The 24,419-nt window shown below is 38.2% G+C and overlaps 1 protein-coding gene across 1 annotated transcript; it reads right to left on the bottom strand.

The window, feature by feature from the left end:
* On the bottom strand, positions 1–23,270 carry LOC139130119 (uncharacterized). Its single transcript, XM_070695837.1, has 10 exons — positions 23,221–23,270; positions 19,811–19,962; positions 17,240–17,287; positions 8,355–9,591; positions 7,651–7,713; positions 6,690–6,758; positions 5,716–5,778; positions 4,774–5,169; positions 4,080–4,379; positions 1–3,447 (listed from the first exon to the last, which is right to left on the bottom strand). The coding sequence occupies exons 3-10, from the start codon at positions 17,255–17,257 to the stop codon at positions 2,606–2,608; spliced, it is 2,988 nt and encodes a 995-aa protein (XP_070551938.1). The 5' UTR covers positions 17,258–17,287; positions 19,811–19,962; positions 23,221–23,270; the 3' UTR covers positions 1–2,605.
* Positions 23,271–24,419: the final 1,149 nt, after the last annotated feature.

Below are 24,419 nucleotides of genomic sequence, written 5' to 3'. Positions count from 1 at the left end.
TTTTAATCAAAAGGAGTCTATTTATTCAATAATTAGAACCGCATATGTGAGTGAAGACATGCCTGTCTTAGATCTGATAACATCGAAAACTCTGACTTAGTGGAAAACAGTTATCGAAAAAGCTAAATGACAAAGACAATTATACGAGTGATTAAAAAAAAACAACGCAAAAACGTTGAAAACATGGGATAGTCAATAATAAATTGAAACTCATTTGCATGGATTAAAGTTGTAGAAATCGTGAAAAGCGCGCTTTAAAGGTGTGAATCATGTTCAAAATTTACACTCATGGTGAATTGATTGTTAGAAATTCAGGAAAACTTTCAGTACGATTAAAAGTAACCGCGTATTCATATTCAATGTTAATAATGCTAAAAATGCATATCCATTTTTCAAAAATTTTGCAAAACAAACCACAACGACTTAAAAGAAAAACGATGGCTTCACCCACAATAATAAAAATCGCCTTACATTATCAAGACTTAAAAATAATTCGCTCCCAACTTTTCAAAACCTAATGCTAATATTTCAACTAAATTATTTTAATTTCGTGTCCTCAGAGGTCTAAACATTTTTAATCAATAATATTTGAGGTTTTTTGTAACATAGCCGCTTACATATCAGAGAAATGGGAAAAATCAACATAAAGACTGCTTTTTCAAGACAATTGTTTACCTTAAATGTGAACTTATATATTATTCAGACGTAAATCGATCTGATTAGTCGTCATGATTTGCAGGCAACTATATATTCGGATTATCATACACCTACATTCAGATGTCTGTGTAAAGCAACGGGAAAAGCGCCCTCACATCCATGCATTTTTTTCACAATCATGCACATTCCTTTATACTTGAGTCGATGATTCGTCGCATGTAGAATTTTAAAGTTTGGACTTTGAATGGCAACAAACGCAAAATGCAATTTATTGTTTAACATTTCATTGGCTATTATCAACTAAAATGTCAATTTTGATAAAATTGTTTTTCCTTTACTCAACCTAGAGAGTCACACATCCTAGCAACAACGAGGTTGGCTTCGATCAATTTAGATTAAAATCTGGGGGGAAACAGGATTGAGTAATCTTACAGTCACGTTACAACGCAGCAAATATAGAACAACTATAAAGCAAGCACAAACATACAAAGTACAGTAAATCGGAAATAAAACACGAATGTTGCTCATGATGCCTATTGCTATAAGCCATCATTGATCATTCGGAAAGTGTTAAAGGTCTAAGTTGTAACAAGAAGTGTATGATTGAGACGCCTTGATATTCAAACAATGAAAATTAACATCACATTTTGAAAGGTAAATTAACAGCACTATAAGAGAAACTTCCAAACGTATATGCCGAATATTAGGGTACATTCCCCATAAATGTTAGCAAAGACGTATACAAAGGATAACTATGTCTTTACCTAATATGTCTCACTGTTTACGCCAAATCATCAAGTTCCAAATTTTAAATTTCGGTCGTCACAAAAAACGTCTAAATCTGTATTTTGATTCGTCTTAAAAACACAACCACTTTCAAGTCGGACAAATTAAACTTCATGGTATACTGTCACCTGTTCCAATTTTGCCACGTTTACCATGGAAAGAGAAAATCTAACCAATCACAGATTTTAAGCGGGTGGCCGCTTTTTAAAAACAATGCCCTCACGTCGGCATTTTGAACACCAAGGAGCGCCCCTTTGACCATATATGGGCATATTTTGATTACAGGTGCCCGTATACCTTTAATCTAAGACAGTAACAACAACGTTAAGCTAAAAGTAACACACTTAGAGATATCTGACTTGACAGATCTGATAGATGCCAGTCAAAATAGTTCATGGGTGAATTCCGATGGAGAACCTAAACGCGTTCACTCACCCTAAGTAGAATGCGTCCTCTAGCCATACCACGTAGCAAATGCCTGCTTCTAAGGTCTCTGGACCAATGTATAAGCTGGTGCAACGAGTGTATTTCCGGATAACGCAATTTTTAGCTAAACTGTTCTTACCTACAGCTTATTGGGAGTCATTTTAAACTAATCGAGGAAGTACATTTTTTACCTTTCTTGTCTTTGAGAAAATCAACCATAATTTATTTCACCAAATAGCTAAAATAGGGATACCGGCCATTTTAAATTTTGAATTTTTTTAAATCTATATTTAAACTCGATAACTCCATAGTGAAACACCTCTTTTCGTGAAGGTCGAATAATTCTAAATACCAATAACCCACAGCCCCAATGGAGCACAGAGGAGTCAAGTGCCTTGCTCAGCGGCACAACACCGAGCTAGAGTCTCGAATTCGCCGAGACTCCGACAGTGAATCCGCTACTCTGGATCTACCGGGACTTGAACCGGGTCTCGAACCCACCATCCTCCGATAGTGAGTCCGTTACTCTAACCACTGGTCCACGGTTCCTCCCCAATTTGGGTACATTTAAGGTAATTTGTTTCCGGACAACGAAAATTTTCAAGGTCTCCGCGACATTTATTCTTGATTTTGAAAGACAATTCTTGATACTATCCTTAAATAAAATGAGCAAAATTTTCAGTCGTTCAATATCAAGGTGCATATTACTGCCAACCGGTAAATGCTCCTGCTTTGCTTACTCCTGTTCACTAACATTTTCTTTCAAAAAGAAAACTTTTATACAATGTCGATCTCCATCACTGACAGCCACTCGAAGTGGAAAGTTGTCTTTGCTTACGGCAATGTACCTCGGCGATACCTTTCCTTCGCCAATATTTTGAAGGAATTCGCCCTTGGCCGAAAACTGCACAATTCTGTCATTCCCATAGTCGCAGACATAGACGTTATCATTCTGATCAACATCGATGCCATGGGGGCGCCTCAACTGACCCGGGTCAGATCCTTCCGAACCGAACGCATTGAGGTATTCTCCATCGGAACTGAGCAATTGTACACGATGGTTATTTTGATCTGACACTAAAATCTGATCCTTACTGTTAACTGCAACTGATCTTGGGAGATCAAACTGGCCTCTTTCTCTGCCGTATGATCCAAAACTTGCCTCACACTTTCCCTCTTTTGAGTATTTTTTCACACAATTATTAGTGTCATCACAAATGAGTACGTCTGCACTCTGACACACTGCAATACCATATGGGTCTGCAGCTACATTAAATGAAGTTAACAATTTACTGTTTACGTCGTAAATCACTACTTTCTTTCTCCCATGATCAGTTGTAAAGTAAGAGCCCTCAGATGACAAAGCAACATCACGCGGTCTAAACCAACCCTTGTACTTGTCAAAGACATTTTCATCTTTGCAGGTACCGTGCAGATTGATGATTTGAACTCTGCAATTACTCTTATCTGCCACGATCAAATCACCATTGCGATCCATTGCTATGCCACTCGGGTTGTTAAATTGACCCGGTGCATTGCCGAGGCCTCCAATAGTTATTTCAAAGGCGGAAAAAAAATCTGTAACAAAACGATTTTAGATAAAATCAGCAGGTTGCAAGTGAGTGAAAGTCACCAGAGAATGACTGAAAGAATGTAACAGCTTCAATTAGTACTAAAAAGATATCGGAAAGAAATTCAAGGGTTGGTGATGTGATGTTGTAAGGTTTACTGTTACCAATAGGAAAGTTAAACAAAAATTGATAATTTCTATCTGTTGGAATATGTCGTACTTGTACAGTTCACAATTATTATCAAACAAACATTATCCTCGAATACGTCGAATATCACTTGAATCGGAAATGACAAATAATCATAAACACACGTCAACGTTTGCACTATCAGAAATGCATTTGTTGATTTACTTCTTATTCATACTTGAGCCATAATTTATGAATTGAAAACCCTTAATGTTCATAAGGCGGCGCTCTTCAAGAGATTGCATTCAATACCCTTTGACCGCTGATCGAAAATTTGAATAGATGTGATTCTATCTCAATTCTAAAATATAAAGGACAGTATAATTATAGATAGATAGATAGATAGATAGATAGATAGATAGATAGATAGATAGATAGATAGATAGATAAATAGATAGATAGATAGATAGATAGATAGATAGATAGATAGATAGATAGATTGTAATTTATTACCTATCGTGGCTGCCACCTTTGTCTGAAGACGATTTATCTGGTCTGCTTGCTGTTCGATCGCAGCCAGATGATCCCGTTCTTTTTCTTTGTTTGCAAACAAGTCTTTAAGATTTTTGTTTTCCTGACTTAGCTGCTCATTCATAGCTTCAAGCACGGACACTTCAGCTTCACTCAATTTTCTTTTGCTTGAAGTCAGCCCTTGTGTTTCTTCATTTTTACCGTCGGCCATCTCTGTAGGCAATTCACCTTCGTTTTCCCTTTCCTGCATTTTAGTTTTAGTTGAAGTCTCCTGTACTGCGCCTGTCAGTATGTGGTAAAGCAAGGATCATATTGTATTTATTGTATTTCTGGCTTTGTTGTATATATATGTACTCGAGCAAACATTCAATTGTTATTAATAACGATAATAAAAGAAGAACATTTTTAAAATCATGGATTTTAGCGTCTACATTTCAAATTTCTTACGGGAGTCTTAATATATTTTCTTTCAGCGAACGAGACAAATGTATTTTTTATATTTTATTTAAAATGTAACTGAAAACGCCGATTTGAAATTTATTGTAGGGTAGATGTCAAAAAATACTATAATACATGATAGATATAGAAAGACTGAAGTGCGTGATGTTGCTGACAATGGTGGAAAAATTATTGAGTAATGTTCAAGGAAAAGTAAAGTCCAGTTTGTTGTTTTTACCTGTTTTTTCTCGCGATGTCAATCTGTTAAGAGCTTCTTTATATTCACTGTGATCGATGACCACCCTCATCGTGATACTGATAGCGTGCACTTTACTTAATACATCTGGTGTTATCAAGGTCTTCTGGACTGTATCACATAATGTACCACTTTGGTAGTGTCGCCAAACACCTCGAAGTGCTTCAGATGTAGTGCATCTGATGTTGTACCTGATGCTGCCTTCTTCAGCTTCGCTTACCTCGGTGCCATTCTCAAGATTCTCCACTGCCTGTCTGGTTGCTTCATGTGCTTCAGATTGCTCTTGACGGTCAAATAGTTCTTTCTCAATCTCAGCCATTTCTTGTTCCGTTTCTGGGATACCGTATGCTACGTCACAGCTGACCGAGATAGTCTCACCTGCAGCAGAAAGTACAATTTTTTAATTTCGCGCAGAACTTGTTTAAACAAAGTAAACTAAGATTCGATTGAAAAAAAAACTGATAGGGACAAATTAAAGTGGTATGAACTTGACGATAAAAACAAAACACGTGCTAAGAATACATAGAGGGAAAGAAGAAGTAAGCATACAGGAAAGACGCCATAAGTTATAAACAGACATACGGAAAACATGGACGAAAAAGGCATAATACTAGAGATAAAATTGCAAATAGCTGAGAAGAAACTTTTTCGTTTATCGCATTTAGCTAGATTCATTACTAGATTAGGATATTATGAGATGATGCAACACTGTACCTGATGAAGGTGTTGCTGAATAGCTTTCACCTGTGCATTTTACAAGAGATAAAAACAACCCGGTCATAATCAAGTTTGAATCTTTACACAACGTGGAAACAAGATTGGCGTGGTGCGATACGTTCTCCTATTTTGATTCATGGAACCAAATTCCCTGCATAGATCAGAACGCCAACAGGATTCTACGGAAACACCTAAAATTTTAATTACCTGGCTCATCCACGTGCTCCGTGTCTTCAGTATTAGTAGTTCTTGACGGACCTGCATCAACAACTGTTGTAATATAATAGACGAGAATTACTAAACATGGCCGGTGGTGGTACGGTGTATGTCATGTATGAGAGAGAGAGAGAGAGAGAGAGAGAGAGAGAGAGAGAGAGAGAGAGAGAGAGAGAGAGAGAGTATTGCGCTAAAGTTGCATATGTGGCACAGCAAGATGCTGAAGCATTGTGTTCTTAACTTTTATTCCATATGCATAATAACGGACGCCCATTACCTGGTTATTAGGGCTATAGCGCTATTTTATTAACCCGAGGGGCCATGCTTTACCATAAACACATCGCCATCGAGTAATAAACGTTCGCTATAGCCCTGTTGACCAGGTAATAGATGTTAATCGTAGTTTAATCCTACATTATAAAATGCCACTCAAGTTGTCATATTTTTATTTCAGTCAGTCGAATCTGAAAATTAGAAAACCTCTTCATAGATTAATTGATATTTTATATGTAAGAGAAAATAACACGTTAAAAGTCAATAAATATATGCGCATGACACATAGTCTTGCTCCGAAAAAATAACTTGCGCACGTACGAGGTCTGATATGTGACCCTTGATATTAAAAAAAATAAATATTGAAATAGCAAACGTTATCTTGCAAATGAGAAGCACTAGACCAATGAAACAACCTCATATTCCTTTAAAATTATTCTCCCTGGATAATATTCAAGTTTCAGCTATCTTTTTTGAAGCGTCTCCTCATTCTTTTTCCAAGAACTGATAATATACCGGAAACTATTATAATACATTGAATTTTCTGCCAGGCATAAAAAGCCATCCGCATACAAAGTCGCATTGAACGTTCTAGGTAATTTTTTCGTGATCCGAATACACAGCATACAATTAAATATCTCTGTAATCCCTACATGAACAATCAAAGTGTACACTAAATGTATTTATCTTACTTGATCTGCGAAAACTTAAAGTTGATGATTCCTCTTCCAATGTGTGCTCATCTGCGGTACTCTCGGCGACTATGTGAACGACACAGAAAATGAAGTGTTATGATATGAGCTAGTTAGGATTCACCAATATTATCATACGGGTCAAATTTCCCTCTTACACCTGCATCTTTCTAAATGTTATTATAAAATATATTTTTATGAATACTAATGGCCTCATCAACATGTGTCATATATGTCAGGCTTCATAATTTTGTTGCGATGATTATATAGATCTACAAAATCCCGATTTTGAAGGAAGCTATATCATATTCGTCAATTTTTCAGCATACGCAAAGTGCATAGAGAACGAAAGTGACATTTTGTAAGTGAATAAATTAACGAGTAGCATTAAACAATAAAAAATCGCATAGTAGGCGAAAACATGATGCTTTCTGCTATATTCACATATTCCCTTTCCTTGCCGGGAACAATCATGTAGGATTAGGTCGTACATTGTTTAAAACATGCAGTTTGATGTCAAAAACAAAACGACTCTCAAAGTGAAAGAAGAAATACCAACGGGAAAACATCGAAGAATGGCTGAGATGAACATACAATCATCTCGATACCCCTGAAGCAGATGCCGGGCCAAGTATTGGCGACATTTACATAGTCACTCATGAAATCGATCAAATCAGAAAAGTGTTGAAGAACATTCAGTGGTAATAGTACTAGTAGTACAGGTCACCAGGCCGACTGGCGCGCTCGAGCAACCCGCTCACTGAACAAGCATGAAAACCGAAATAGCATGAAAACCGAAATAGCACGACAATATAGTTTACAAAAGAGACAATAATACCTCAGCGAGGTATTCACCAGATGTTCGCACAATTCGTTGAACAGGTTTACCCCGAAATAAAAGAGAAACAATATTAATATCTAAATTCAAATTATTTATATCATCTAAATTCCAAATATTTACCTGGTTTAGCAGCATCTTCAGTCTTTTCGAAATCGACAGATCTTGGCGAGTCATCACCATCACCTGTTGTTCAGCAATAAAAAGATATAACAAAAATTGGGTAATTTAGAACACGTCACGTGAAAATAATACCATTAATATGTGATCGGTGCTTTTATTGCACATACGTATTTTCTTTTCTTGTATTGATTCTCAGATGCATTTGATGTTACTGCAAAGGTAAGTCAGAATCCAGGATATGTCACTCAAAATGTGTAAACTTTGGCTGTTGCTCAGCGTGAAATTTTGGGGCTTACCATGGATTAAAACTATCAATTTGTGCAATGTATGTATGTATGTATGTATGTATGTATGTATGTATGTATGTATGTATGTATGTATGTATGTATGTATGTATGTATGTATGTATGTATGTGTGTGTGTGTGTGTGTGTGTGTGTATGTATGTATGTATGTATGTATGTATGTATGTATGTATGTATGTATGTATGTATGTATGTATGTATGTATGTATGTATGTATGTATGTATGTATGTATGTATGTATGTATGTATGTATTTATTTATTTATTTATTTTTGGCTTATACATTTTGCTAAAAGCTGCTAATCACAGTTGACAGATAACAAAATACATTGTGACATATTTCTGGAAGTGATTGCAATACAATTCGACTGTGTTCGATAAACACTTGATGATCATATTACCTTGTGTAGCTTCACTGATGGGTAATATACGATCTAGCAGCATTTCTATGTCTTTGCGAAGTTCACTGCACGACTCTTTCGCGAGGTCATGCTGAGATATTTGGTCACTTATTTCTCTGGCTTTAGAAACTGCATTACCATAGGAACCAATTTTGACCTCCAGCTGTTTACGAAGATCGTATTTGTCGCCGATCTTTACCATTAAATCATTCTTGTAGTTCACTAAATACTTATCAATCAAGTGTTCAAAGTCCAGATTGTCCGGTAATAACAACGGAACTCCGAGTGATAGTGCCAACGAGATCGACGGATCAGAAATATGCGTTTTCGAGTGTGAGAGTACGAGATGACAGCCGAGTAGTGCGTCTACGATTTGCTTCAGGGAACTGCATACTTTAATGCGCAGGTCAATGCCGGAGGGTGTAAAGTTGTCCTCTATGCTATCTTCCTTTCCCGGGAAATCGCCGATAATTTTCCATACGATTCTGAACTTTCCTTTGTTAGCGAGGGCGACATCTTCTAAAACCTGTCGAATGATTTCTTGGGAGTGTGTACAGTCCGTTGGTTGTAGCATCGATACGATTTCAAACGTTGTTTCGATGTCCAGTTGCTTGTAGCGATTTGAGATGGTTTTGCCGTGAATGAAGTTTGGTTGAATGTAGTAATGTGTGCTCGACTGACCTCTTCGATGGTCCGGTTTGAAGTGCTCGTGAGTACCTTTGCCCACAGATACGATGTGTGAACCTTCTATGAACTGCTTCGGCAATTCTTCACCTCGCTTGGACAGCTCCGTCTGATCACACGATAATATTGCCGGGTTAATAGTTTCCGGATTCCACAAGTTTATGAAGTACAGCGCTGCGTCATTGAAGATATCTTGCTTCAGCTTTCGCGCCTCCTCGGCTGTTGCTAGAGAATAACTGAACATGAGTTTGACATCGCTTTCCAGTTCTCGTAGATTCGGATAGAAATAGTCATGCAGGTATAGATAATCTCTGTTTGGAACCAGGCCACTACGAAGTATATTGTCGAATCTCCTTTCTTTTGGCTCGGCCTTTTTGAACTTAACATTGAACACCTTTGCTTCTTCCGTGTCATTCGCATTATACCGAACAACTGTGGAGTAGATGTTATGAATCTCAATATCACTGAGTACGCTAGCTATCATGCGATTGATAGAAGGTATGCCATCTCTGCTTGCCGAACCCCAACATTCGTTTATGATCAAAGCTGAAACCTGTAATGGAAATATATTCAATAATGATCCTACCAGGTCATGTTAGCTCACGTATTAAGATTCTTTTCGTTATTGTTGTTAAGGTGTCTGTGTGTCTGTTGGCACGATGTCTTAAGATAGGTTGGTCTGATTAGATTCACACTCGGTGCATTGTTTCTGTTTCAGAATGGCAAGAATTAATTAGATTTTGGTGAGTGTGTGTGATATAACCGAGGTTATGTTGGTATTGTCGGTTATGTGGTGGCGTGTCGGGGCCGGCAAGGCTAGTATTCCAATGATGAAGGGATGTAAAGACGACTGGAAACAGCGAGTACAATATAATCTAAGATGCTACTTTATTACACTAAGCTCTAAGCTACGTACATAGAGTGATGGTAAGCTGGAGACTGACTTGAGTACACGTGGGCCAAGAGAGATATACATGCCCTCATGAATAGTAATGACAGCTCATGAATAACAATCACATGACACTACGTCACATTCCTCCCTCCTTATTTTGATGGAGACAGGGAGTCTACATCACTAGTACGGCAAAATAATTCAGAAAATCAGCAAAAATCAAAGTAAAATAATACAATGCTAATACTACTGAATCGAAAGGAAAGTACATGACAATAAAAAAAACTACTGACTAAGTCGGGTACAGCAACCTGGGCAAACACCATTACTATAAAGGTTGAAAATTCAACATGCATTTTTGAAAACAGTGTATATCAGGTCACTACAGCCCTTTCACTACATCATTCATGCACCTTCACACACTACCGTACATCTGAGCTCCACATTCGCGACAATGCATCTGCATTTGTATTTTCGCTGCCCTTCTTGTACTCAATCTTAAATTGATGCTCTTGCAGTATTAAACTCCATCGCAACAACCTACGATTTTTACTACACATGTTGTCTAACCAAACCAATGGATTGTGATCTGTTTGAACTGTAAACTCTCTCCCGTACAAGTAAGGATTCAAAGCTTCCACAGCCCAAACAATGGCTAAACACTCTCTTTCTATAGTTGGGTAATTTCTCTCCCTGGGGAGGAGTTTTCCGGGAGGTTTCGGCTAATATACTGAACCGGATGTTCCTCTCCCTTGTCATCATACTGACACAAAACCGCACCAATACCATGGTCAGACGCGTCTGTCTGCACCACAAACGGCTTATTATAATCTGGAACCGCCAGAACTGGTGATGATGCTAAAGCATCTTTCAGCTTCTGGAAAGCATCAACGCAGCTCTGAGTCCATTGAACATTGGCTGGGCTATTTTTACATGTCAGCTCAGTCAATGGGGTTGCAGTGTCAGAGAAATTTGGGATAAACTTCCTGTAGTATCCGGCTAATCCCAAAAATGATCTGACATCACGCTTTGTCACTGGTGTTGGATAATTTACAACAGCATTAACCTTATCTGCCATAGGTTTTATTTTTCCACTTCCAGCACCGTAACCGATGAAAGAAACCTCACTGCCACCAAGATAGCACTTCGTTGGTCTAGCAGTTAGTTTACAACTACGCAACCTCTCAAATATGCTACGCAGATGTTTAACATGATCTTCCCATGAATGATCATGTGGACCCAAGTCATCCATATATGCTTTTTCTCTGGGCTGATTAAATGTCTTATCCATTAACCTCTGAAAAGTTGCTGGCGCATTTTTCATCCCAAATGGCATAACAGAAAACTCATACAGTCCAAAAGGAGTGATAAAGGCAGACTTCTCCCGAGCACATTTGCTCAAGGGAATTTGCCAATATCCCTTTGTGAGATCGATCGTCGATATATAATTCGATCCGCCGATTTCCTCAATCAATGCATCTGGTCTAGGCATCGGATATGCGTCAGATACCGTGACCTTATTCAGACCTCTATAATCAACGCAGAATCGAACTCCGCCCTGTTTCTTCTTGACTAAAACGAGAGGCGAGGCATAGGGACTCTTTGATTCAGTGATAATTCCAGCTTTCAGCATTTTCTGCAGTTCCTCTTTAACTGTCTGTTTAGCTGCCTGCGGTAGACGATATGGTTTCTGACAAATTGGCGTTTCGTCAGTAGTTATCACATAGCGTTCTACCTGATCAGTACAACCGGGTACATCAGTTAAAACATCACTGTACTCTTGCAGTAAGCGTAACAGTTCCGCACGCTGATCCGCAGTTACCGAATCCGCAATTACTACATCTCTCCAAGTCTCTGTGCTCTGATCCTCCGGTGTGTAGTACATAGAGTTTTCTATGTCCTTGTTGCACACAGCATCAACAGTGTCAACAAAATACACCGGTTTATTTCTCTCTTTCCATGCTCTCAGCATGTTGATATGATAAACCCGCTTTGGTTTTCTACGGCCACCTCGCTCAATTTCGTAATCAACGTTTGAGACTTTCCTCACCACAGTAAATGGTCCTTGCCACTGAGCACTCAACTTATGCGTGGAGGAAGGTAAGAGTACAAGTACTTTATCACCGTTCTTAAAAGAACGTTTCCTTGCTCCCCTATCGTACCACCGTTTTTGTCGTGCTTGGGCTTTTTCCATGTTCTTTGTGACAATTTTTCTCATGTCGGCAAGCCTTTCTCGCATCGTTATTACGTATTGCGCCAAGTTTTCTTCCTGTGAACCTTTCTCAGTCCACTGATCCTTGATCACAGCGAGTGGTCCTCTTATACTTCGACCATACATTAGCTCGAAAGGTGAGAAACCGGTACTCGCTTGCGGTACTTCTCTATACGCAAAAAGAAGGTACGGCAAATATCGGTCCCACTCCTTCGGGTCTTCTGCTACAAAACGTTGTAACATGGCCTTGAGCGTTCCGTTAAAATGTTCCGTTAATCCATTGCATTGTGCGTGATATGGGGACGTTCGAATTTTTGAGATCTTCAGCTTCGCACACATATCAGTCATAAGGCGTGACATGAAGTTTGTACCCTGATCTGTCAAAATTTCACCAGGTAGTCCCATCCGACTAAAAACTTCGATCAACGCTGTCGCTACAGTCTCGGCTTCCTGGTCTGGCATAGCCAAAGCCTCTGGATACCGAGTCGCATAATCCACGATGACTAAAATAAACTTATTTCCTCGTCGAGTTCTTTTCAATGGACCCACAATGTCCATTGCAATTAACTCAAACGGTATATTTATAATTGGCATCGAAATAAGAGGCGCTTTCTCAGACACTCTCCGTCTTGCAGATTTTTGACATGGACTACAAGTCCTGCAGTATTCTGCAACATCCTTAAAAATACCGGGCCAATAATAGTATTGTAGCAGCCTTTGTTTAGTCTTTTCAATGCCAAGGTGTCCTGACAGAGGTATGTCATGTGACACTCTTAACAATGCATTGCGACATTCCGCCGGTACTACAATTTGTCTAACTTCACGCACCTTATGTGAAGAAATCCACTTACGATACAATAATTTCTCGTGCCAGAAAAATCCAGTTTGATTTTCCGACGATTGATTTGCATCTGCATGCTCTCGCACCTTTGCAAGAGTAAGATCGGCAGATTGAAGTTCTCTTAACTTATCCCGATCTAATCTTAATATTTCAGCATATTCCTGCTGACATTTTAATCCAGTGGAAATATTCTTGGACACTTTTGAAGTGACGTCATCACTTTCCTCGTCATCACTGATGTCACTCAGATCTGATGAAGTCTCATCAAATGGCTCGTCAAGGGCTGATGCATCATGGGAGGTATCATTACACTCACTCTCACTGTTTACATCATCCGCTTTCCAATCGTTTAAATTGTCCTCATCAAACAATCTAGAGATACCCAGTGAATCATCGTGTTCGTCACGTGACCCAATTACCTCTTGGATTTCATTGACCTCGTCAATGTGTTTTGAAGCACTGTTACTTTCATCAGATGATTCTACTTCCTCATCGAAGTCATCATCACTTTCTTCTGCTTCACTGAGAGTCGGCAATTCCTCAACAGGTATTGCTCTCACGCCAGACGCCAATTCATTTTGCTTAACTATAGCCTCACGCGCGTCCTGCGCTTTCTTTTGACATCTTGTGACAACTAACGCACGGCGATCCTGCAAGGCAAGTGCGTCCTCACCTAACAGAACGTCCTTGGGTATACCTTTCCATACCCCCATACGCAAAGGTCCAGTGAAAATTTCACTTTCGATGTGGGCTTTGACAACAGGCGCCTCGTGCACTGTTTCGTCTGCAAAACTAATATTGCAAGTCTCTCCAGGCAAATAGTTAGATTGTTGTACGACCTCTGGCTTTACCAAAGTTTGCCAACAACCTGTGTCCCTCTGTATACTCACTGGTTTACCGTCTAAACACCCAATGTAAGTATTTCTCCCAAGTAGATAATCGTTACCAAATTCAGCCCAAATATCATAGCCTTTGTCATCCTGACTTTTGACATGGCCAACGACCTTTGTCTTTGCTGAACCTGCATTTTTATCAGACTTTTGTTCGGGACAATTTCTTGCCAAATGACCAGTTTTCCCACAAGTATAACATGCGGCTGAGGGCTATGACTTCTCACCACTCTGAGATGAGTTATCAAACTTCTTTCCCTCACCCTTTTGCTGCTTGTTCTTATTGCTAAAACTTTTGAAACCCCGTTTCCGCTCAGTCTGATCACTAGCAGCGCCAGAATGTGCAGATTTATAAGTCTCACCAAGTTTTACCAACTCCTTATAGTTTTCATGATCTCTTTCCTTCAAATATGTTTGCATTTGCTTGGGCACGCCTTCAACTAATTGCTCCATTATAAATAGTTCACGTACCCGTTCATATTTTTCTTCACCACTTAAAGACGGAACCCCACTTGTTTCCATCCAGCGGTCAAAAGTATCGGCAACAATATCACCCCACATACAGAATGTCTCCTCATCTGTATGTTTGCAAGCTCTGAATTTAACTCTGTATGACTCTCTGGTGAGCTCATACTTCCTAAGTATAGCAACTTTGACCTTATCATAATCTAGGGCATCGTCTTCTCTCAACCTAGAATATGCCTCCTGGGCCTTACCTACAAGAGTCGGAGCTAATTTCTTTGGCCAAATCTTCTTAGGCCAACTGTACATTCGAGCTAGCCTCTCGAATGTACGCAAATGTGTGTCCACATTGTCACCTTCCTTGAACTGAGGGAGCTTAGCAGTCCAATCATTGAACTCACGATCCGTATCAGGCGACTTTGCTTTCGCTTGTTGTACATCTAATTCTTTCATTTTCAAATCGTGTTCGCGCTGTTCCCTTTCTGCCTTTAGTTGAATTTCACGAAATTGTTTTTCTTGCTCAAATTTCTGTTTTTCTGCATCTATACGCATGCGTTCTCTCTCTAAATGCTGCTTGTGATTTGCCTGCTCCTGTTTATACAGATTCAATTTGAGCTGAAGAATTTCTTTTTGATGCAACAGGTTTTCAGCTAATTCCTTTCCACTTAAACCGCTTGTTGCGCCATAATCATCAACAGGCTCTTTTTTAACTTTAGGGTCTTGGTTTTCTGTCATACTGGGAAAGTATACTTCACCATCCGTATCAGACATACTCATTCATTCACTAGCACACGGCTGTAGTAAGAGATATGCACTTACCTGGTCACCCCTAGAATGTAATGGTATCAACCACAGAGTGTGTTGACCCCACCCAGTCAGTGTAAATTTCTTAATTGAATGCAACTGAATGATAGTGTTTCCCACAGCTTCTTATCTTTGTTTTTCACTGCTAATGAAAAGATACTCAAGTGCACAATCACAGAAATGCAAATTTCTTGTCGTACGATTTGCACAGGTACTTAGTTAAGGGGCGTTCACCCCAGAAAAACAACCTATCTTTAGATCGTTAAGACTTTGTTTCAATAAGTGTTTATCTTAGTACTTACAGTCTTTTGTGTCAACAGGTGTGTCTTCCCGCGTATACTGAAAGATTAATTAACACTGAAACAAAAAGATTGTGAAAATTCTCTGCACACAGAAATTTTCGAGAAATTTCAAAGTCATAAAAAAGCAAGTCCGATTGCTTCATTGACAGTGTACACGGCAAGGTTCAATTAAGTTCACTTCACACAAAAGTTCTTTTGTCTTCTTTAATTGTCCCCCGTCTTTTGTGAACTTGCTTCTGCTGGCTTATGGTTGAGTTCTCTTCAAGGTTGACACTGCTCACAAAATCCAACTTCTCGTCTCTGGTCTATCAGCTACGCCCACACGGCGACGTCTGCACCAGTATTAAGTTGATCAGCAAATTCAGTTCCACTGGAATATCTCAGGTATCGGAGATTCTGCTATGATGGTATGTCCACATACCAATGCATACATAAAAATGACGGCAGTCGATCTCCCCCTGCAGATAACTTTCCAAAGTTCCGGCAGATATTTAACTTGCTGCTTGTAGCAAAGTCAGGTTACAACAACCATAGAAGCGTTTGTTCCGAGTCTCTCAGCTTTTAGTAGCACACAGTTATTTTTCAAAGTTCCGAGTGTGTCTTACACACGGCTTAAAGTGTCTTTAAAGTACTCACGGGTTAAGCTTTGTTACAACCAGGTTTCCTCCAAGTCCGTCTTGAGAATGTGAGTTAGAATCCCACCGCTGCCACCAATGTGATATAACCGAGGTTACGTTGGTATTGTCGGTTATGTGGTAGCGTGTCGGGGCCGGCAAGGCTAGTATTCCAATGATGAAGGGATGTAAAGACGACTGGAAACAGCGAGTACAATATAATCTAAGATGCTACTTTATTACACTAAGCTCTAAGCTACGTACATAGAGTGATGGTAAGCTGGAGACTGACTTGAGTACACGTGGGCCAAGAGAGATATACATGCCCTCATGAATAGTAATGACAGCTCATGAATAACAATCACATGACACTACGTCACAGTGTGGCTTTGATATTTTAACTACTAGTACTATCAGTTGATCATTTTAGAAACTGGTATGAATGTAAAACGGCTGCTCAAACTTTGATTAAATTTACTGCAAATGTTTATCACACACATATATCAGAAACAAAAGGTATTAGTAGGATACATGAAAGTAATGTTTCTTTGGTAAAGTTGTGAAAGACATATTTGCATTTTCACGTTAGCTATAGTTCATAATGTACATAAGCTTAATAGGTGACATTTCACATTTTGGGATATAAAGCTCTTTCAGGATTTGACCAAATGCTCTTAAGCTAATTACTAATTTGGATACTAAACAATTTTATGGTATGTATGGTTGATGCTGCTCGTAATGTTGATCATGAAATTTTCATTGAAAGTGCAAACTCGCTGTAATAATGTCAGAAAATGTGTGAATTTACATTCAACTGAAAGAAACTCGGGAGCAGCTTTCAGTTCTTCGGAGTTCTGTTTAAGGAATATCAGATGCAAGACCGCTGAAAAATTCCATGTAAAATTAACAGGTTTTCGAATTCTTCGAATGCATACATAATGGATCGATAGATATTTAGATATGAACATGTTAGACTGTGTGATAGATGGATATATTGATGTGTGGATTCATGGAAAGACAGACAGACAGACAGATAGATAGATAATTTGATTGATTGATTGATTGACTGATCGATTGATGGGTTGTTAGGTTGGTCGGTCGGTCGGTTGATTGATTGATTTCTTACATCCTTTTTCTCAGATTCACATTAAAAAAAGCTGAACACATCTTAGAAATGTTGTTACCTTGTCGCGACGTTGCATATTCAAAAGGTGGTGGCTCTTGTTTCTGGGCTTAAAGAAAAAGAGGAATCAATTATATTATAAAGTTACCTGTAACATGATTAGATGAAAATGATTGATATTGTTATCGAATGAAAGAGAAGAACAGTTGCTTTGAAAATACAGCAACAATATCACTTTATACAACAGAATCTTAAGAGGAGCAAAGACGATGTACATATATCTCTATACAAAGATCGAGTAAATCTGATTGCCAACTCTACAATACCTGTGACTTGCAAAATATTTACGTACCCAGCTAGACTTACAAGTTGAGGCAATATAATTATATATATATGTCATTCTCTTTCAAAATCAAGAATAAAAATAGGGGGTCACCGTGCAAAATTTGGTACTAGAGAAACAAATTACCCAAGATTTACCGATATTAGAAATTCAAAATGGCCGCCATCCCTGTGGTAACTCTATGGAGAAAAATAAAAATTTTCGAATTTCGAAAAACTAAGTCGGTGAAAAGTTTTCTTTCACCAAGAGCTTTAAAATGAACCCCCACATGTGGTATATCAGAAGAGAATTGTAAAAGTTTGAGAGTCCGAACGTCTGTCCCCAAGGTGCGTTCTACCTTAAATAGAAAAGTAGATGAGCTTATATTTGCAAATTAAACGGCGACATTACTTAACCATTCAATTATCCCAAATTAGTTCAAATCGTGTTACCAGTCTTTCTCATAAACAAACAAGTTGATCAAAATACAATATTTTGAATGATTGTGTGTGTGGCAAACCAAAGAGCCTCCCCTTTTTGCAACATCTGCATGGGGATGATTGTAGGCCTATCACGTTGTAGGATAATTATCTTGCAATAACATTTAACCAATAAATCAACCGTGCCTGTCAAGATTCATATAAATTTATGACCGCTTCAGAGTCACACTGAAAACATGTCAGCAGTAACGAATGCCCGGGCTTTGGATGGTTGCAGGCCAACCAACTAAACACCAGTTGTCCGACATTGTATATAGACCTTTGTACCAATCACCTATGTGGGTCAGGTTTCTCGACAAAAAATTGTTTGCGTTTCTTTTTCGTCAACACATTTCAAACGCAAACAGTGAGGCATAATTCATGGTAGGTGTTTTTTGGACATAACAAGCAATATTTAGGGCCCTAGAAATAGACAGAAATTAAACATTTAATTTTGTTCGATTGTGAAAATAAAAACAATATCTTATGCAGTTTGCAATTTAAACAGTGAGTCGTCATTGTGAACGAAGAACATGCATTTGATATTACTGTTTCACAGGTACGGGCTGTTATTTTCAGTTTTCGTTCAAAAGATGTTCACACGAAAGTACGAATAAGCAAGGAAAAATATGTCGACTTCTTTTTTTCTACATGAAAACCACGTAATTGTGACGTATTTGTGATATCCGTGGCATAACCATATGGAGAAACAACGAAAGTTTCCACTGAATCGTAACCTCATTAAATTATTTCATTTCTCAAAGCCTAGAGTTTTGCAAATGCAATGACTTGTTTTCTTATCTCTTTTACATAAGAAGAATGTGACAATAAATTTAATAATCTCTAAAAGGTCGTCTTTAACTTTGCCCTGAAATAAACATTATTTCCGGTCGAAATTTGAAATAAATGTTGATAACATTCAGATCTCGAAGAGTGTGTCTCTAGAGTAACTTTTATCTGTCCTTTCTGTTCTTACAGCCAATGAAAATGTTTGACCTGAGATCAATCACAAGCTGAACTATTGTCGCTTCGTAGAGAATGACATAGACTATCAAACGAACATCGTTTTTACTCTTTGAACTTCGATCAAACAGAAAAAAAACCCAGAAAACTAAAACCGATATTTTGTAGTCATTCAAATTTGCTGTCACGTGATCATTATGTAAATAATGAATTCAGTGTCACAACCTTCACAAATGTAAAGCTCACCTATATATGACTATCTCCCATCAACAACATTGATATATATATATATATATATATATATATATATATATATATATATATATACAAATTACTTAAAGTACAAAGTAATAATATTTAATATATATATTATATAAAATTATATCTAATATATATATATTACTTAAGCTTCATGCATCCTGCAATCCTCAGACAGAAGTGAAAGGATTCTTAGCGCAACAATTTCATTTATATGATTGAGACGTACCATTTTATGTGTAGGTGGGGTCAAAATTTGATTAATAATATTTGTTTAGGTGGCGACATTTTAAAACCAACTCAGAGCGTTTGTTTAACAGCGTATATTTGTCAGCATTGAAAATGTGTACCTTTTATGATGTACAACGAACCAGCCTAAATTGAAAATGTTAAAACTGATTCAATAAAACTGGAAAACTACATAATGGATTCTTAATTAATCACAATCAACACCAACCTGAAGGTCGAAAGACGATTCTGATCTCTTACTAAATAGTGCTGTAAAACGACAGCGACAGTAGAATACGTATGGAATTCCCAATATTGCGTTATGTGCAAAGGTAATTATACACCGTAGTACAATATATAGTTTGCAAGTGCTCATGCTTACCTGTGGATTTCAAAAGTCAAAGTCGTCTGTAATGGATAATACGAAGAAATAGGAAATGTTCAGATGCTAATGGAGACAGCGCCACATCACCAGTCACATTTGCATACAGAGGTTGGCTTCCATCAGCAAACAGTGCATTAATGACTGTACGCCTGTCGATAAAGTGAAAGCAATGGTTTAAGCTCTTTTACCTTGTATTAGAGAAAAAACAAAATAAAGAGAGAGAAAAGGGATTGCTTTTTGATAAGTCTCTACATAAATTTCAACTCCATGCGGATGTCTTTCTCTGAAAATGGTATTATTCTACAGACTGCTTACTGTGGGGAGTAGTGCCCGTGCCGCATGAACGGCTAAAAAGGAAGGCAGTGTAAACGAAACGTACACTGTACACGTCATATTTTGTTGATAAAATATTTACATGTTTATGAAGGGCACATTCCACGCTCTAATAAGCTGTCGTATGAATGTAAAAGTAGTAAGGGAAGAACCATTTGATTTCTAGGTGGGGAGTTGATGATTCAGAGAGGGAGCTGTCGGTAGGTAAAGGAGAAAAAATGATTTGATTATGTAATTACAGAAAAAAAACAGTTGCTTAAACAGATCGAAGTAAAAAGATTAATCATAATGGCGCTGAAATCAGCCGGCCGGGGAATCTTAGTCTGTCATATTCTTTGGAGGTAGAGCTACATTTTTCAATCTACCTGTAATCTGGAAAGCCCTATTTTTTTGCCAGCATTTATGACTAATTCCGATTTATGTCTATATACAAAATGTTTTCATTGCTATGGCTGAACTAAAAACATCTTTCTAGGTATATTCGCAATAAGCATTCACAGGCTCAATATTCAAATATTCAAATATTCAAATATTCTGTATATTATGATATTTTCATAACACATGGCATAATAAAATAGTTTAAATAATATTCTGTGTTTATCACTGAATATATTTCTGTATATCTATTCAGGGAAAAGAACAAACAATTGTTTCTTAAAATACAAATACATTTCATGACAACAAAACCTGACTACTTCCCTAGAACTCAGATAAGCGTTGACTGTACTGACAGCGTGAAACACAGCTATAGAAGAATGGAATTTGACAACTGCCCCACACTTCGATTATATTTAACTTCTGTACTCTCATTTAAGCACTATTACACTATAGTCCTCGTCAATCTACAGATAACTTTATGACAGCAGTTTCTTTAAGCCAAATGCTGTAACATATTGTATTTGGTCACACTACTCATTTTCTTCAGGCTCTGGTACTATTATGAGGGCCTGGAGAAAGAATCTCAGACGGATCGGAAGTACAGCACTCCAAGATTAGTTAGCTCAGAATGGATTTTTTTTACCACTGCCAGTTGTGTCGTACGTAAACTTTGTATCTCACAAGCATGTACTATAAAGTGCTGTTACTTGCTACTTAAAAAGAAACACTACTTATTAATTATAGGTAATGGTAGAGACTTGAATCGATGACATGCAGGCAGAATTAAATGGAAAAAATGGTTATCATGAAAAAAGCTGCATTGGTTCGGCACACGGAAAAATAATTTCGTGCAGGACATATAATAAGAGAGGGAATAGTACTGTCACAGTGATGGGTAAAATGCTGACATGCCGATTTCCTCCACCAACCACCTACATAAAATGGTTCTCCTCTGATTGCAAAAAAAAGGTCCACGTGAATGTTCACTGTCGCATTATCGCCACTGTTAGGAGAAACTTTGCTCCGCAAAGCCATTTACTGAATCGCAAATGTACGTATTTTACTAGAAACGATCTTCTTCGTGACATGGTCGGTTCAACGTTTTATTTGAAGTAAGGAGAACTTTAATGTAGGACCAATAAAGAATTCCATGATACAATCGTATGGGTTGATAAAAGGGTTTACTAAATTTCAGTTAGAACAGGGCCAATGATGCTTTGGAGTAAGTTTGAAGCCCATATTCAGGGAGATCCTGGTCGTACGTCAAATTTGAAGAGACACTCCGTGTGCGAATGTATGTATCGCCCTATGAGGTGCAGATTGACTGCTTATGTTTGACGTGGAGAACAGATGTCTGGCCAATCTCACACGTACGACTTTATGCATAGATAAGATTAACATTCCTTCGTCGCTGTGCAACGCAACTTTAGCAATGCAGGTTATGCCCCTTAATGCATTGAAATAAGTAAACATGCAGTGACGGCTAGTTAATTCCCTTTAAGGAATGAGCAGTCCTGTATTTTTTACACTTCATATTCCTAGAATATTCGCTCACAGGGAACATATGAGGCTATCCTTCAATTACAAAATAAGAAAAATAAGATATTCGATGAGGAAGAAACAGATTTCTTCCTATTTTGAAATTTCCTACTTCATAAATAAATTTCCTACTTCATAAATACTCTCTCTCTCTCTCTCTCTCTCTCTCTCTCTCTCTCTCTCTCTCTCTCTCTCTCTCTCTCTCTCTCTCTCTCTCTCTCTCTCTCTCTCTCTCTCTCTCCCGCTAACTTGGAGTATCAGTTTCAGCTAGAAGAAGCTTTACTATCCTAGCGAATTGGTAAAGAAAAGGTGTATCGATCGTGTCAGATTCAGTAACTGAAAGCATTTGCGACCCCGGAGTGCCACCTTAGCTCATATACCGTAAATTGCGAGACGTGGCAGTTGCGTGGACATCGAGAGACTTTAATTGTTACACTATCAACGGTCCTCGAAGTATTTCCTTCATGCAGTGTCTCAGTTTGACTGGCAAGGCAAAAACGATTAGCAACGCATTGGTCAACCATTTGGAATTTTTATGGCAGTCTGTGACATAGTGTCATGAAATTATTATTCATGAGTTGTCATTACTATTCATGATGGCATGTATATCTGTCTTCGCCTGCTTGTATGTTTGTCATCTCCAGCTCACCTCTAGAAATTGTACTGTAGCAAAGTGTATAGTGGAATAAGTTGCAATTTTAGATTATAGTACTCGCTGCCTCAAGTCTTCCTTACATCCCTTCAAGATTGGAATACCAGCCTTGCCGGCCCCGACAAGCTACAAAATGACCGACAATACCATCATAACCCTGGTTAGATCACACTTGCTGGGATATTTGACAAACAGGAATGTACTATATGAAGCTTTCAATCGTATTTACTCTCTTGAACAGCGAGACCGTTTAAGAAAAAGTAAAACTGAGCGAAAACTTTTGAAGATTGGAGAAAAAATACAAGACGTCGGTCTCAGAGCAAGGCTCACAAAGCAAGGCTCACAAAGCGATGGCTTCAACCATACACTGCACATAAAATCAAAGTGAAAGTAACGATTTTAACCTGACTGTGTTCTTTCTGTACATCTAGTTTTCAGACGTATATTAAATTAATGTTAACATTGTTTTTCAGGTCGATCAATTGAAATATTTCATAGTGCTCACCGTTGCGTCCTGCTAGCGTCTTCAGGGGAAAAGAATGGCCTGGCATAGCATGATACATTTACTAACGTCAGGGAGTTCAGCGTGGGTCATGCTATTGTTATCATTGTAAAGGTAGGATTTCATTACATAGTCATAGAGAACAACGAACTCCTGTTCTTATGGTCTTCTCTTTCGTCTCAACACGGATTCACACCGTTTTTTTCACAACAATAGAACAATGCCACTCCTATGTGAGCAGCGAACTCTATTTAACAGCATAAAAGGTTATAGGGTTAAAAGGCTATAGGGTTACCCATCAATTGTTTGGCTACTGCCCCACGCCTGGCTAGTCATTTTAGTGCTCACGATCAACAATAGACATAAACAGTAAACGGAATTACGATCTGTTCTGTGTTACTTTGAATACGCCATCAAACAAAACAAATTGGCGTCCAATAGTCTGACTCTTATGTCACCTATAAGTAATATCCTTTACTGTGCTTTGCAGTTGTTGCGCCACAGATTTCGTTTCCTAATCATTAAAGACAGAATTAATGAAATGATTTAACATTACAATAAACAAGAATGATACCGGTGACAGCTTGTACAAAAAATATATTAAATGAACATTACATGCAAAGAAACTAAAAGGTAATTACAAACACACCCTCTCTGTCTCTGTCTATCTCTCTGTCTGAGTCTGTTTCTGTCTTTCTGTCTCTCTAGACTCTCTCTCTCTCTCTCTCTCTCTCTCTCTCTCTCTCTCTCTCTCTCTCTCTCTCTCTCTCTCTCTCTCTCTCTCTCTCTCTCTCTCTCTCTCTCTCTCTCTCTCTCTCTCTCTCTCACTGCCAACTTGATGTGTCAGTTTCAGCTACTGGAAGCTTTACTATCGTAGCGAATTGGTAAAGAATAGGTGTATCGATCTTGTCACCTTCAGTTACTGAAAGCATTTGTGGCCCGGAGTGGTACCTCAGCTCATATACCGTAAATTACGAGACATGGCAGTTATACGTGAACATCAAGATATTATATTTGTTACACTATCAACGCCCCTCGAAGTATTTCCTTCATGTAGTTTTTAAGTTTGACTTGCAGGCAAAAACGATTAGCAACGCATTGGTTAACCATTTGGAATTTTCATTGCAGTTTGTGACATGGTGTCATGACATTATTATTCATGAGCTGTCATTACTATTCATGCGGGCATGTATATCTGTCTT

Source organism: Ptychodera flava, chromosome 3, assembly GCF_041260155.1.
Source record: "Ptychodera flava strain L36383 chromosome 3, AS_Pfla_20210202, whole genome shotgun sequence".
Taxonomy (NCBI): Eukaryota; Metazoa; Hemichordata; class Enteropneusta; family Ptychoderidae; genus Ptychodera; species Ptychodera flava.
This window is presented reverse-complemented; position numbering and strand designations above follow the sequence as displayed.